The sequence below is a fragment of the Porites lutea genome, chromosome 4, assembly GCF_958299795.1.
Source record: "Porites lutea chromosome 4, jaPorLute2.1, whole genome shotgun sequence".
Classification (NCBI taxonomy): domain Eukaryota; kingdom Metazoa; phylum Cnidaria; class Anthozoa; order Scleractinia; family Poritidae; genus Porites; species Porites lutea.
The window spans coordinates 47,123,968-47,138,793 of record NC_133204.1 but is presented as its reverse complement, the minus strand read 5'-3'; the positions used below and the strand labels follow the sequence as shown (position 1 = coordinate 47,138,793).

At 40.2% G+C, this 14,826-nt stretch overlaps 2 protein-coding genes and 1 pseudogene across 2 annotated transcripts; 1 reads left to right on the top strand and 2 right to left on the bottom strand.

The window, feature by feature from the left end:
• Nucleotides 1-5: 5 nt before the first annotated feature.
• On the bottom strand, nucleotides 6-3,031 carry LOC140933851 (extracellular calcium-sensing receptor-like). Its single transcript, XM_073383516.1, has one exon. The coding sequence runs from the start codon at nucleotides 3,014-3,016 to the stop codon at nucleotides 458-460; it is 2,559 nt and encodes an 852-aa protein (XP_073239617.1). The 5' UTR covers nucleotides 3,017-3,031; the 3' UTR covers nucleotides 6-457.
• A 5,239-nt stretch (nucleotides 3,032-8,270) lies between these two features.
• On the top strand, nucleotides 8,271-10,705 carry LOC140934778 (cytochrome P450 3A27-like; annotated as a pseudogene).
• Nucleotides 10,706-11,196: 491 nt separating this feature from the next.
• Nucleotides 11,197-14,013, bottom strand: LOC140933849 (extracellular calcium-sensing receptor-like). The gene has a single exon (XM_073383514.1). The coding sequence runs from the start codon at nucleotides 14,011-14,013 to the stop codon at nucleotides 11,410-11,412; it is 2,604 nt and encodes an 867-aa protein (XP_073239615.1). The 3' UTR covers nucleotides 11,197-11,409.
• Nucleotides 14,014-14,826: the final 813 nt, after the last annotated feature.

Sequence of the window (14,826 nt, the reverse complement as noted above, 5' to 3'; positions counted from 1 at the left end):
TTATAAATTACCATTGTAAATGGTAAATTAAAATGACAACATCCTGCCAGACAAATATGTCTCTCAAGTACTATTTCAAAAGTTAACAAAAAATTAAAAATGAACTTTTATGTTAACGAGTTTTCAAAAAGCATAAGCAAAAGTTTGTCCAACCATGCTTCCTTTTGTATTTGCTGTGGTAGTTATCTCTTCTATTCATGTTTTGATCGGTTATTTTTATGTTTCACTCAGTTTTGTGGTAGTTCTTACTGTTTGAAATGTCATTTAACACTGATATTCCACAAGTTGGGTCCCAGAAATTTGAAAGATTTTTTCCCATGAGAAGTAGCATTTTCAACCTCGAAGTAACTGCAACTTATTTGTGCCTCTCAGTATAAAGTGGAGTAACGCAATTTTTGTAGTTCTGATCTGTTAACTGTCTAGTTTGCGATGTGCTGTGTAACTAAGTATAATTATTTTAAATCCCGTTTGTGGGATGAACATCAGCTTGTTGGATTGTTGCTGAAAACGTAGCACTATTTGTGAACTGCTTAATTTCAGCTTTCATAAACTCGTTTGTGTTTTTCTCTGGACGAAGCAGGATGACAAATAGTTTTGGCGCGAAAACGCACAAAAGAATTCCATAAGCGGTGACGAGGGCAGTGGCACAGGCCACGATGGTTGTATAAAAACCTTCCAGGGACGTGTCCACCGGGTAAAATGACACCCAGGAAATCAGGAGCACGTACATCGCCGACCCAATGTATCTCGTTTCGTTGAAGTTTTCTGGAAGTCGCCTGGCTTTAAAGGCGTAACCAGCGCATACTAGAGACAGCAAAATGAAATAGCTAAACATGGTTGCCCTAAGGACACTTCCGATAGCTGATCTGAATGGCATACAGGTGTAAAACACATGTGTCTGTACTCGTATCTCCTGGTGCTCGTAAGGTGGATCAAGAGTTAGCCACAACACTGCCAGAATAACTTCAACCATGTTGAGTCCCAAGACCACAAGAAATTGACGTTTGCGATCCACGATGTATCGCTTGAACCAGTTTGGAATGATGTTGGTCTGAAAAGCGCGGACCAAGCGGTTTGTCTTCAAGAAGAGGATGGAAACGAAGGTCGTATTAATAAAGTACCTTAGGGGATAAATAGTACAACATAACGTCTTTGTGGGCTGAGCAAGATGGAGCAAGGTGAGAACAAAACACAACGCGATTGCGACAAGCAAAAGAAGGCTAAGTTCGCGATTGGATACTCTCACCAATGGTGTACTCTGGTTCTTTATAAAAACAAAGATGGCCATGCCTGTTGCAAGCAATCCAATAACCGTTAGGATCAAAAATACCACTGCAGTAGCATCTGACCACTTGATGTTGATGACTGGCAAAGGCAGGCATGCTGTACCGTCGCCGTTTGATTTATGCAGTTGTGGGCACTTTGTACAGTTGGGAGAGCTATGCTGTTTACTGATGGAGCCCAAAGGACACTTAATGCATTCCCAGCAACAGGACACAGTGATCGTCTGCTTAGTTCCCGGAGGACAACGGTGACTGCACGTGGATATGGGAGGCTCATTCTCTTTATTAGCCCATTTTATTCGTTTTTCGTTGATTGTGAGGTTGGTATGAGTTCCCCCTGTCCATGTCCCCACCTTAACATTTTCATAATTCTCCGCCTGTTTCTGAAAGTTCACGATATCGTACGACGAATAAGTAGGATCACCACTTTTGGTGAACTGCACTTGCCCTGTTATGCCTTGAAAGCTTACTTTCCTGAGTTCCAGAAGCATGGCTTCAGGTGTGACGTTGGCATTTTTACACTTCAGTAAAGAGTCCAGCGCGTGTGCAAGGGCATAGACGGCGTCTGTCAGATAAGGAATGAACGCGTTGTGCAGTTTGGCGAAGGCTCGATCGTCTATTTTGACCGGGTTAAGGCAAGCACCTTCAGACATTGAGGAGCAGTTTAGATGGCTTGTCCAAAACTCCTTCCACCACGGATTGGCACTTTCTCGGGTCTTATTTAGTGTGATTACCCTAAGATAATCCTCAAACAGATTGTCTGTGAATAGATAAGGCCTTATTCCTATTGCTCCTTTTAGTATGACGGCATTCTTTTCCAAAACGTCTGGATTGATGAATGCTATTGCTTCACTAATAAGAAATGTTCGTCCTTCAAGCTCCTGCAATGTCGCTTCTTTCAGAAATCTTTTTGCAGGCTCATAGTTGCTCCATAAGATGACCACTTTAATGTTTTCAGCGTCTTTGAGTTTTCTCACGATTGATGTTATTTTTCCTTTGTATCCCGAACGTGTGATGTACTCCGAAAACGCTATGCAGAACGTCTTTCGGTCGTAAGCTTCTCGTTCCAACGCGCGTAAGCCGCATCGTCCGTAGGAATGGTCAATGGCTACGGCTGCAATGTACGTCCACTGATAATACTCTATTATGTCAACCATGGCTTTAGCTTGTTGGCCATCCGGTGGAATGGTGCGAAAAAAGGAGTTAAAATACGGTGAGCTCAACTCTTCGCTGGTAGCGAAAGGACTTATGGTTGGAATGGCAGCCACATTCAGTAAACTTGAGACGAGAGTTGTGCTACTTGAATCTTCAGTGCCAATAACCGCAGAAATCGGTGCCGTTAGATAATCCATATTTATTGTAAGCTTTGAACCAAAGTTATCACCTTGTCCTTCAAGCAATTCATTCAGATAATTACTTTTCACAAAGTCATTGGCTATTTTCATGGCGAGAACAGGTGTGTCGCAGTAGTCTCGAATGTCGAAGCCCAGTGTCACATTTGGTAGAAGCTCAGGATCCTTGTTAATACGTTCGATTGCAAAAGTTATAGCCTCGGTGTATCCAAGGCTGAAAGCGTAAAACTCACCGCATTTATCGTGGGCGGTTCTGACGTGAAGAGGAAGCAAGACTCCTAGAGTAACGTTGCCGGGCTGGTAGAATCGTTTTGGTTCGATAGAGGAAGCTGGCGAAGAGTGCATCAATAACCATAACAATAGGAAATGAAACTGGGACATTTTTTTTTCTCGTTAAGTCAGTTTAGTTTCATGTGCATCAGATCAAGCTAGAAAAGAAAAGAAAACGAAAATCTTCAGTAATATATTTGCCCTTAATAATTCATTTTTTGTTCCTCAGTTGTCGTCATTAAAAACGTTAAAGGATGATACCCTTTAGAAAAATCCACTTAATGGTCTACTATCAATTCTTCCTTCAGATTGTGTGAGCTACTACTAGGCTATGTGTTATAGCCCACTGGTAGCGAAAAGCGTCGGCTTTGAAATTAAAACAATGGCTTTTAGTCTAGCTTTAACTTGCTAAAATGGCTTTGTCTCGATATTTTTCACCAACTAGTTGGATTTTACTAAAACAATTATATTTATGATTGGCCTCATGAGCTATTGACTCAGAGCCCATTCGGGCTCGAGGTATAATTGTTAAAAAATAATTGCGTTCAGTTGAACGAAATGTTACAAACAAAAGAGATAATGGCATATATTAATGTATTTTGTTTCAGCGATAAACAGCCATATCGATACAACCTTGAGGCAGCTGTGTAGCCAGAACGTTGCAAGAGATTCAATAGTGTTGCTTATTTGTTTTCTTAGTGACAAGTGAGATTTGGAAAATAAAACCCAGAGTCGAATCAGAGTCTTTTAGAAATTTGTTAGCTCCAGTTGTGATGGAGAAAATTCCTTCTGAGTTGAGATTAATCATTAGTCGCAAGTTTGGGAGTAAAGAAACTTGGGACCTAGATGTGCTGTTTAATGCACTGAAATCTGAGTTCCAACCAATTCTAACCCTAGATGTGATCAGCATAAGGGAAGATTGAAACAGCTCCTTTTCTCATCTGCACTCTATGCAGGTAGTGAAGAGTGTACTCTGCAATGTATCTTTTGCAAGAAAAATCACACGTCCATCACCTGTAGTACCATTACTGAACCAAAGGCTAGAAGAACTATACTGAGACGAAGTGGCAGGCAGATAACTATTTTGTTTGCTTGAAAGCAAGGGTAGTACACCGGGTTGTCAGTCAAAGGCCAAATGTTTTAACTGAAGAGCTGGTTTTTCACAGATAGTCACACATGATGTCTAAAGAAGCCAGTCCAACCTAGTGGTTCAGGAGCTGAATTAGCATCATTTATTAGATCCGAAACTTCCCAGGAGAGGTCCAGAGATGTTGGAACATCAACAATGCATATTGGCAGTAATAGCGGAGCTCCATGCGCGGCGCGAAGCGCCGCTCGTGGGCGGAGCCCCATAGCTAAGGAAATGTGGTAATCTACCCATCCTAGAAAATTTGGTAATCACGTGACCGTACACCGAGCGAGCGAGCGAGCGAGCGACCGTCCGTCCGCACCACAGGCATACCTAACTCAATCAACAGGTATGGTAACCCAAATGCAACTCAAGGTTTTATTTCGAAGGAAATCACATGGCCGCCCGACGTTTTAGAAGAAGAAAACAACAACAAAGTCGTGTCTTTTTCGGCGTTATTTTTTATGTTTACACAAACGTGGACAACAGAGAAAGAGCTAGAGCGAGTTATTAAAAACAAAGGAGACGAATTTCGTAGGAAGAAAAACATGGAAATTCAAAGCGGCGGTGAGAAAATGAGAAATGCTAGCGGCCAGCAATGTAAAAAAGAGCGACAATGAAAAATAAAAGCGAACATGACCACAGGAAACAAAATATTGGGTAAGCACATGCGACAATTCCTCCATAAAAATAATGTGTAACTAGGAAGTTTGACGTTTTAGTCGTACAAAACAGCGTTGTAGTCGTGCAAAACAACGGCAAGGGAAAGACAAAAAAGCGGGCTGCACGTGCAAATTTGTTTTTTGCTAATTAGAAGAAAAAGTGTGCTGCACGTGCAATTTGTTTTTTTTGCTAATTAGACTATTAGTCTTGAAGCCATTTTCATTGTCGTCCTCGTTTAGCATTACACGATTTAATTTTTTTTGTTTACAGTTATTATTAACCAGAGCTTCGCTTTTAGCCCTGGCTAAATCTATATATTAATAACTGTGTACTGTTGAAGACACCCCAAGCCTTTGCTTCTAGACCTGATTATCAGGAAACTGAAATGTATAGTAGAGTCATTTTTGACTCTTGTAGCCAGATCTTATGTAACCAGCAAGATAGGTTGGCAGTTAAACTTACCTACTGTTGGTGAGGAAACCTTGTTAATCAAAACATTTGGTGACACTCAGCATCTGTAAAGGAAGGTGACATTGTGCAATTGTGCATCAGAGCAATAGATGCAATGAGTGTGTACGTCACTTCTTACGTTGTACCAGTGATATACAGTCCAGTATTTTCAAGACGATTTGCAGATATTTTAGGACTTGAAAACCTTTAGTCGAGAAACACATAAGGAATACAAGCAGTTTGTGGAGAATCGCGTGAGCTAAATCAGATGAAATGCACCGCCTGAGCAATGGAGGTACTGTCCTACGTCAGAAAACCTGGCTGACACTGCATCAAGAGGAGTTAAAGCCACTGCACTCAAAGAAATCTTATATTTTCCTTACGAAGGTCATAACAGTTACTTCACTTGTGTTCACTGGCTATTTGTCTAAAAATTTAAAAGAAAGAAGGACGAATCAACTGATCAAGAAGAATCCTTCTAAGTGTACAAGCAAGCTGAGGATTAAACACGTTCTAAGGGGTATCCTGAACAGTGACAAGTACCTGCAAATAAAGTCGACCCTGGACAGTGAAGGTGTAGTCAGATGTCAAGTGCCATGAACAAGTCATGCAAACTGGAGTAGCAGAGACACTGGTTCAACGACTTCAACTGCGTTCGAAATATTGGGTCGTTGAAAGAAAGATAGACAGTTAAGAAGATATTAAGCTAGTGTGTAGTATGCAAGAAACCTGAAGGTCGTCCTTATGGAGTGCCTCCTATCCCTCAACTATCTGAATTCAGATTGTCTGACGACTTCGCATTTTCAGATATAGCAGTAGACGTTGCGGGTCCCATTTATGTCAAGGATGTGTACAACAAGAGTCGTGTTATGAACAAGGCTTACATTATGTTATATACGTGAACATCTAGTCGCGCAGTTCATCTAGACCTGGTTCCAAATATGCCAACTCAAGCATTTGTGAGAAGCTTGAAACGTTTCACTGCTCGATGAGATGTACCAAGGCTTGTTGTATCGGACAATGTTTCCGCTTTCAAGAGTGAAGAGCTGAAAAAGGTTGTTAGCAGAGTATAGCATATCCTGGAAATTTATTATGGCATTAGCACCCTGGTGGAGTGGATTCTTTGAAAGTCTCGTTAAATCAACAGAGCGCTGTCTGAAAAAGAGTTTATTTATTTATTTATTATTCAATCGCTTTCACCATGATTACAGTGCTAAAATAAGACTAGGGAAAAATACATTGGAACAAGTCATAAGAACGAGAGACGAAGGTGCGGGACAAACAACAGAGCGAGGCTCCAAATTAAGTGTGCCCTTAAAAAATACACAAATACTAACTATGTAAACATTAAAACACTATAAGAAGTATAAAAATCCAATTTCCCAAAACGACAAGAACGAATCACTCCCGCGGCCGATAAAAAGTCTCAGTAGCAGCAGTTGCCAGCTAGTAGAAGATTACGCGACCTACTACATTTGCAGCAGATCGACTTCCAGGTGTTAAAGTTAGTGACGTCACAGTTTGTGCGAAAAGCAGTCGAATAGCGATGGAATACGTGAGAATTAAACTGATTAAGAGAAGCAGGAGGCAACGCAAATGACAAGACCCCTAAATACGCTTTATCCTGTGGCAGTCGAATCACAAGTGCGGGAATGAGCGTCAGAGCAGAAACACTGATTTCCCTATTACGTTCATGCGAAATGCTTGACAGGAGCATGTTACTGAACATTACGATTAAGTCAAAGAACAGCGAACTCTTTTCCTTTCATTTGTTATTTTATTCGTTTCGTTTGTTGATTGACCTGTGTCAATCAAGGCGGGGAGTGTGTAAGGACATTATTGCTTCTTTGTGGCGGGAAAACTCGTCACATGATCTGGGAACTGAACTTTGCACGAGGGTCTAGGGTCTGTATAGTCGTTCGGAGTCGCGGAGCTGATCGAGTGTGTAGACTAAGTGTAGATCATCGAAATTTTACGCGAATTGATGTCCATGAATTCCTCAAGTGTAGAACCGAGTAAAGAAATCGAAAATATGAACATGTGAAGAAATATACTTTCAAGGGAGTGAAGAATTAAAGCTAAATGTAACTGGTTGTATCACACATAGTTTGTGATAAGTAGTCCAATATGCCCTTTAGCAGGTACTAACAATACGGCCGCCGTGTTAGCAAACAAAAGCGAAGAAATCTCCGGAGTGTTTAGCATTACCACCATAGTTTATCATGGATCTTACGTGGAGGAAATGAACATTAGTGCCTGTCAAGGAAAAATTTAATTCAAGAGCGGGTATTTTATCAGATAAAGTGATCGCTTTCCAATAAAACCCTCCGCTTTTAACGAAGATGACGGTTTCAAGAAACATTACATTTTCATTCAAGGATGAATAGAAACTAAAACCCTTTTAAGCACTTTTGGTATATTCATTTAGCGAAGGTGGCAAAGCTTGGCCGGAGGCATTAAAAACAAATCCTCGCCACTTAGCCCGGAGTCCTGCGAAGATTAAACTTCCTTTTTGTTATGTAAACGACTTGTTAACACGATTGCTTATTTGGTGTCAGTTCTGTCAGTTTTTCAAGATCTAAAAGGTTAAATGGAAAACATCTCTGTTCCAGTTGCGACATGATTAATTCAAAAGTGGGAGATGAATTTACACCTCTTGGATTTCTTATGGCAGTCGCTTACTTAGAGGGCATGTTGTGTCCCTGCAAACTTAGCCTATTTCTCATTTTAATGTACTCACCTGTGATCTACATGAAACTAAAATTAAACATCAAAGATGTGTTGATTTTTTAATCAATTATGGATATCTGTTGATCCTTCCGCATTGGGAATATAATCATACATTTTCTGTTAACGTTGATTCAAGTTGTAACGTGCCCGATAATTAATTAAGCTTATGTCCACAAACTATTTTTTAACAGCAAGGGGACCTACAAAACGGGTTCTCTGCAATAATTGAAGCCAGGCATATCTATACATCACTTCATCTCCTTGTTCACTTTCTCTTCTCAAAATTTCTATTAGAATTTTCTTTAACGTGTGATGAACTTATATCATGCTACTGCGTCAGAAAGCAATTTACTGCAGGAAACAGTAAGAACTGCTAGTTGATGGTGGATAAAGATGCCGCTTTGTGAATCGGGAGCGATTACCAAGGTTAATTTTTTGTGACGAATAACAGGAAGATGAGGGATCGGAGCGCGGGGGTTGATATGCAGACAGGGATCAAGGGAGTTATGTTTGACCTTGAATCCATTTTCTTTTTCGTGGTGCGACTACAGGTGTAATATATAGATTTAGCCAGGGCTAAAGGCGAAGCATCCGTTTATATACTTCTAAAAAAAGCAATAAACTGTAAACGTATTATCTTAAAGCCATGACAAAGAAATATTCAAATCCCTACGTAACATCTCGAGCCTTTGATTTACCTTTTGAGGAAGGGTTTCAGTTTTCCCGTTGAAACACATCTGAATGAATAAACTCATCTCCGGCCATCGAGCTCAAAGTCTTCTGTTTTACCGAAACTAAACTGTAACTGCGTTACATGCAAAACTTTAACAGCCCCCCTTGTGGGGTGGGGTGGGGGGAATTTTAAAGGTTGCGGACCATTTAAGTTTCGAATTGATCGCCGTATTATATTATTGCATCATAGTGTGTTATTGCTTTTTAAATAGAAAACCAAAAAAAATATTGTTGAAATTAAGGACAGAACGGTAGATTGAAATGTTTATTTTAGGAGGAAAAATTAAAATTACTCTAAGCAACATCAAAATCCAACAGTTGATAGCTAGTTAACATTACAAAAGTTTAAATTTGTTTAAAAGTGTTTTTTTTTTCATTTGTGCGCCTTGTTTACATCATACCTAATCGAGGAAGACCTTTACAAGGCAAAATTGAGATTTTATTAGACACTGTACTACAGTAATAAAAAGAATTTTTCTAGTTCTTTATTACAGAAACAATCAACTTTTAATCGCCTTGGACTTGTTCCAAATGGCCTTTTTTTCTGCATTGTTGCATTTACATCCAGTTAAAGGCAAGTTCATAAATCATAAGACTGCGAACGAACAGAATGCCGTCTATGTTTCAAATTTAATTTTCAATAAAATTGTGAGTAATCTGTTTGACTTCAAATTAGTTGGAAAGCTTAGAAAAGTCATTAAATTTAATGAAAACGCTAGTAAAAGATACTTTCTCGTAAAATACACTCAATTTGAATCTTATATCTCCCCCTTACAACTTCCTCTACGAGAGTTCATAACAGTTTTTTGCACAGGGTGCCCAAATCGTCTGAAAATGTTTAAGAAATTATAGGTTGGCATGAGATGAGTTTTCTTATGTTAAGTAACTGCTTTAATATAAACCTTCTATCGCGCTCAAAAAATCTGCATCAAAGAACTGTAATTTTGTAAGTCAACTTAGTTGACCCAACTCAACTTGGTGTTGGCTCTTGTCCATCCGTTAAAATGGGTAGCCGTGTGTTTGCATTTTAGGCGAATCTGTGGACATGTTAGACTACTTCAGTAGAATGACGCTGGAAGTTATACTCTCCACCGCATTTGGTTTCGAAACTGACATTAAAACGACAAATAAAGCCTGTTATTTAAAAAAGTGAAGGAAGTTTTCCTTACTCCTTGGATAATAGACATTTTAAGACGGTTTCCTTTTGAAATATATCTTTTAAGGATTCTGGAACTCCAAGCTACTTCGAAAAGGTCGCCTCAGAGATCTTACAGCAAAGGAGAAAAACTAGCTAAAAACTGGGCCAACAGGAAGACAAGATTTGATGCATTTGATGCTGACAGCGAACGAGGATTCAACTGAAACTCACCGATGAGGCAATAATTGGCCAGTGTCAGATCTTTCTTTTCGCGGGTTACGAAACTTCGAGCAATACTTTAGCCTATATCAGCTACCAGCTGGCCCTGAACCAGAATGCACAGGACAAATTAAGAGAGGAGATCAAGGAAGCAGTAAAGAGAAACCTTGAAAGCTCTCTGTACGACCTTTCTCATGACATTGATTATCTTGATTGTGTTATAAATGAGTCACAGCGACTAAATCCACCTTTGGCTCAGGTTAACCGTGAATGTGTCAACGACTACAAGTTTAATGACATATTTATCCCATTTATATCATTTGTATTTTCTACATCGTGACCCTGATGTCTGGCCCAACCCAGAAAAATTTGATCCCGAGAGATTTCGAAGCCCCGCGAAAGACGATCGTCACCCATATCAGTTCTTGCCATTCGGTTTAGGGCCAAGGTCATGCATTGGGATGAGATTCGCTCTAATGGAGATCAAGATTGCTTTGGTGAAATTCTTGATAAAGTACAAGTTTCTACGTTCACCCGAGACACAGGTACCTTTGGAAATTCTTGCTGGTGTCACTCTGATCCCGAAATATGGAGTCCACGTGAGAATAGAAAGGGTTTAGAACTCTTTGCTTCGGCTTTCCTATTCTTTTTTTTTGTGTTTGGTGTGGCTATCTCCGTCTAATTAGCTGCTACCATCAGTTTTCTAAACTTTGGGACCTAATGTTGGTAGCTGATATACTCGAACCAGGAAAAAACATTTTTAAAACTAGGAGTAACACCACCTGTTTGCGAGAAAAAAAGAAGAAAATGGTTTGTTGTCATAAAAATGTAAAACTAAAGTACAATTAAGTATAAATTTGAGACGAATAAATAAAAATGAATTAAGTTACAAACGTTTCAATAAATTTCGTTATGTATTTCTAAAGTAGTCTAAGGTCGTGGTAACAATAATGCCAATTGTGCATCCTTATTGCTTTTAATGGAACTTTATAAATTACCATCGTAAATGGTAAATAAAAATGACAAATCGTGTCAGACAAATATGTTTCTCAATTACTATTTCAAAAGTTAACAAAAAATTAAAACTGAACTTTTACGCTAAAGAGTTTTCAAAAAGCTTTAGCAAAAGTTTGTCCATCTATGCTTCCTTTTGTATTTGCTGTGATAGTTATCCCTTCTGTCCATGTTTTGATCGGTTATTTTTATGTTTCACTCAGTTTTGTCGTGGTTCTTACTATTTGAAATGTCATTTAACACTGATATTCCACAATTTGGGTCCCAGAAATTTGAAAGAGTTTTTCCCATGAGAAGTAGCATGTTCAACCTCGAAGTAACTGCAACTTGTTTGTGCCTCTCAGTATAAAGTGACGTAACGAAATTTTTGTAGTCCTGATCTGTTAACTGTCTAGTTTGCGATGTGCTGTGTAACTAAGTATCATTATTTTAAATCCCGTTTGTGGGATGAACATCAGCTTGTTGGATTGTTGCTGAAAACGTAGCACTATTTGTGAACTGCCTAATTTCAGCTTTCATAAACTCGTTTGTGTTTTTCTCTGGACGAAGCAGGATGACAAATAGTTTTGGCGCGAAAACGCACAAAAGAATTCCATATGCGGTGACGAGGGCAGTGGCACAGGCCACAATGGTTGTGTAAAAACCTTCCAGGGACGTGTGCACCGGGTAAAATGACACCCAGGAAATCAGGAGCACGTACATCGCCGACCCAATGTATCTCGTTTCGTTGAAGTTTTCTGGAAGTCGCCTGGCTTTAAAGGCGTAACCAGCGCATACTAGAGACAGCAAAATGAAATAGCTAAACATGGTTGCCCTAAGGACACTTCCGATAGCTGATCTGAATGGCATACAGGTGTAAAACACATGTGTCTGTACTCGTATCTCCTGGTGCTCGTAAGGTGGATCAAGAGTTAGCCACAACACTGCCAGAATAACTTCAACTATGTTGAGTCCCAAGACCACAAGAAATTGACGTTTGCGATCCACGATGTATCGCTTGAACCAGTTTGGAATGATGTTGGTCTGAAAAGCGCGGACCAAACGGTTTGTCTTCAAGAAGAGGATGGAAACGAAAGTCGTATTAATAAAGTACCTTAGGGGATAAATAATACAACATAACATCCTTGTGGGCTGAGCAAGATGGAGCAAGGTGAGAACAAAACACAACGCGATTGCGACAAGCAAAAGAAGGCTAAGTTCTCGATTGGATACCCTCACTAATGGTGTACTCTGGTTCTTCACAAAAACAAAGATGGCCATGAATGTTGCAAGCAATCCAATAACCGTTAGGATCAAAAATATGACTGCAGTAACATCTGACCACTTGATGTTGATAACTGGCAAAGGCAGGCATGCTGTACCGTCGCCGTTTGATTTATGTAGTTGTGGGCACTTCGTACAGTTGGGAGAGCTATGCTGTTTACTGATGGAGCCCAGAGGACACTTAATGCATTCCCAGCAACAGGACACAGTGATCGTTTGCTTAGTTCCCGGAGGACAACGGTGACTGCACGTGGATATTGGAGGCTCACTTTCTTCATTAGTCCATTTTATTTGTTTGTCGTTGATTGTGAGGTTGATACGAGTTCCCCCTGTCCATGTCCCCACCTTAACATTTTCATAATTCTCCGCCTGTTTCTGAAAGTTCACGATATCGTACGACGAAAAAGTGGGATCACCACTTTCGGTGAACTGCACTTGCCCTGTTATGCCTTGAAAGCTCACTTTCCTGAGTTTCAGAAGCATGGCTTCGGGTGTGACTTTGGCATTTTGCTCAGGACAGTACCCACTCGCTAAAGGTCCGCCTCCGGGCTTTTTACACTTCAGTAAAGAGTCCAGCGCGTGTGCAAGGGCATAGACGGCGTCTGTCAGATAAGGAATGAACGCGTTGTGCAGTTTGGCGAAGACTCGATCGTCTATTTTGGCCGAGTAAAGGCAAGCACTTTCAGTCATTGAGGAGCAGTTTAGATGGCTTGTCCAAAACTCCTTCCACCACGGATTGGCGCTTTCTCGGGTCTTATTTAGTGTGATTCCCTTAAGATAATCCTCAAACAGATTGTCTGTGAATAGATAAGGCCTTATTCCTATTGCTCCTTTTAGTATGACAGCATTTTTTTTCAAAACGTCTGGATTGATGGCAGCTATTGCCTCACTAATAAGAAATGTTCGTCCTTCAAGCCCCTGCGCAGTTGCTTCTTCCAGAAATCTTTTTGCAGGTTCATAGGTGCTCCATAAGACGACCACTTTGATGTTTTCAGCATCTTTGAGTTTTCTTACGATTGATGTCATTTTTCCTTTGTATCCCGAACGCGTGATGTACTCCGAAAACGCGATGCAGAATGTCTTTCGGTCGTAAGCTTCTCGTTCCAACGCGCGTAAGCCGTATCGACCGTAGGAATGGTCAACGGCTACGGCTGCAATATACTTCCATTGATAATACTCTATTATGTCAACCATGGCTTTAGCTTGTTGGCCATCCGGTGGAATGGTGCGAAAAAAGGAGTTAAAATACGGTGAGCTCAACTCTTCGCTGGTAGCGGAAGGACTTATAGTTGGAATGGCAGCCACATTTAGTAAACTCGAGACGAAGGCGGTGCTACTCGAATCGTCAGTGCCAATAACCGCAGAAATCGGAGTCGTTAGATTATCCATATTTATTGTAAGCTTCGACTTACAGTTATCACTTTGTCCTTCCAGTAGTTCGTTCAGAAAATTACTTTTCACAAAGTCATTGGCTTTTTTCATGTCGAGAACAGGTGTGTCGCAGTAGTCTCGAATGTCGAAGCCCAGTGTCACATTTGGTAGAAGCTCAGGATCCTTGTTAATACGTTCGATTGCAAAAGTTATAGCCTCGGTGTATCCAAGGCCGAAAGCGTAAAACTCACCGCATTTATCGTGGGCGGTTCTGACGTGAAGAGGAAGCAAGACTCCTAGAGTAACGTTGCCGGGCTGGTAGAATCGTTTTGGGTCGATCGAGGTAGCTGGCGAAGAGTGCATCAATAACCATAACAATAGGAAATGAAACTGAGACATTTTTTCCGCGTTAAGCCAGTTTACTTTTCTGTGCATCAGATTAAGCTAGAAAAGAAAAGAAAACGAAAATGTTCATTAATATATATGCCTTAAATAAGTAATTTTTTGTTCCTCAGTTGGCGTCATTTAAAACCTTTTAAGGTAATTAAAATAATTGGGTTCAGTTAAAGGGTCAATCTCATGAACTGCGCATGTGCTGGCCGAAGCTCAAAACTTGAAAAATTCTGTAGAATATTTCAAGATTGACCCGGCTAAAAAAAGATGGCGGCTGCAAATGGCAGAGGCGGCCATGACGGTAAACGAAGGAACTCGGGTCACAAGAAAAAACGATTTCTGACCTGAAACGGTGCAAAAGAGAGTGGTTTAAAAACCATCAACGTCCTTTCCTCGAAAATAATATATTTCAGTCGTGGCTTACAGTGAAATTCGGGGCAGGATGTGAATGTTCTAGTGACAGCGATTTGGTGGCACGTTCGTTATCTGTTGAATATCGGAGAAGGTAAGTCATACGTTTCTTTGCCTGATGATTAAACCGTTAAAGATTATTTTTGTCAATGAGTCATATTTATGATCATATTTATGACACTTGCACGAAGACATGCAAAAGAGGAAATTGAAGCCAAGGTGCGACGATGCTTATTATGTTTCAGTGATATATATGTTTCGTGTTGGTTAGCATTTGTTTTTTTTCCATTTCAATGTTGATTATCGATAAAAACTTATTTTCCTTAAAGGGCCGCAGACGCAGATTACAGGAGACCAGTGAAATAAGAGGTTTAGAACGGTGCAGGTCTTCTGCCACAGACCTCAACT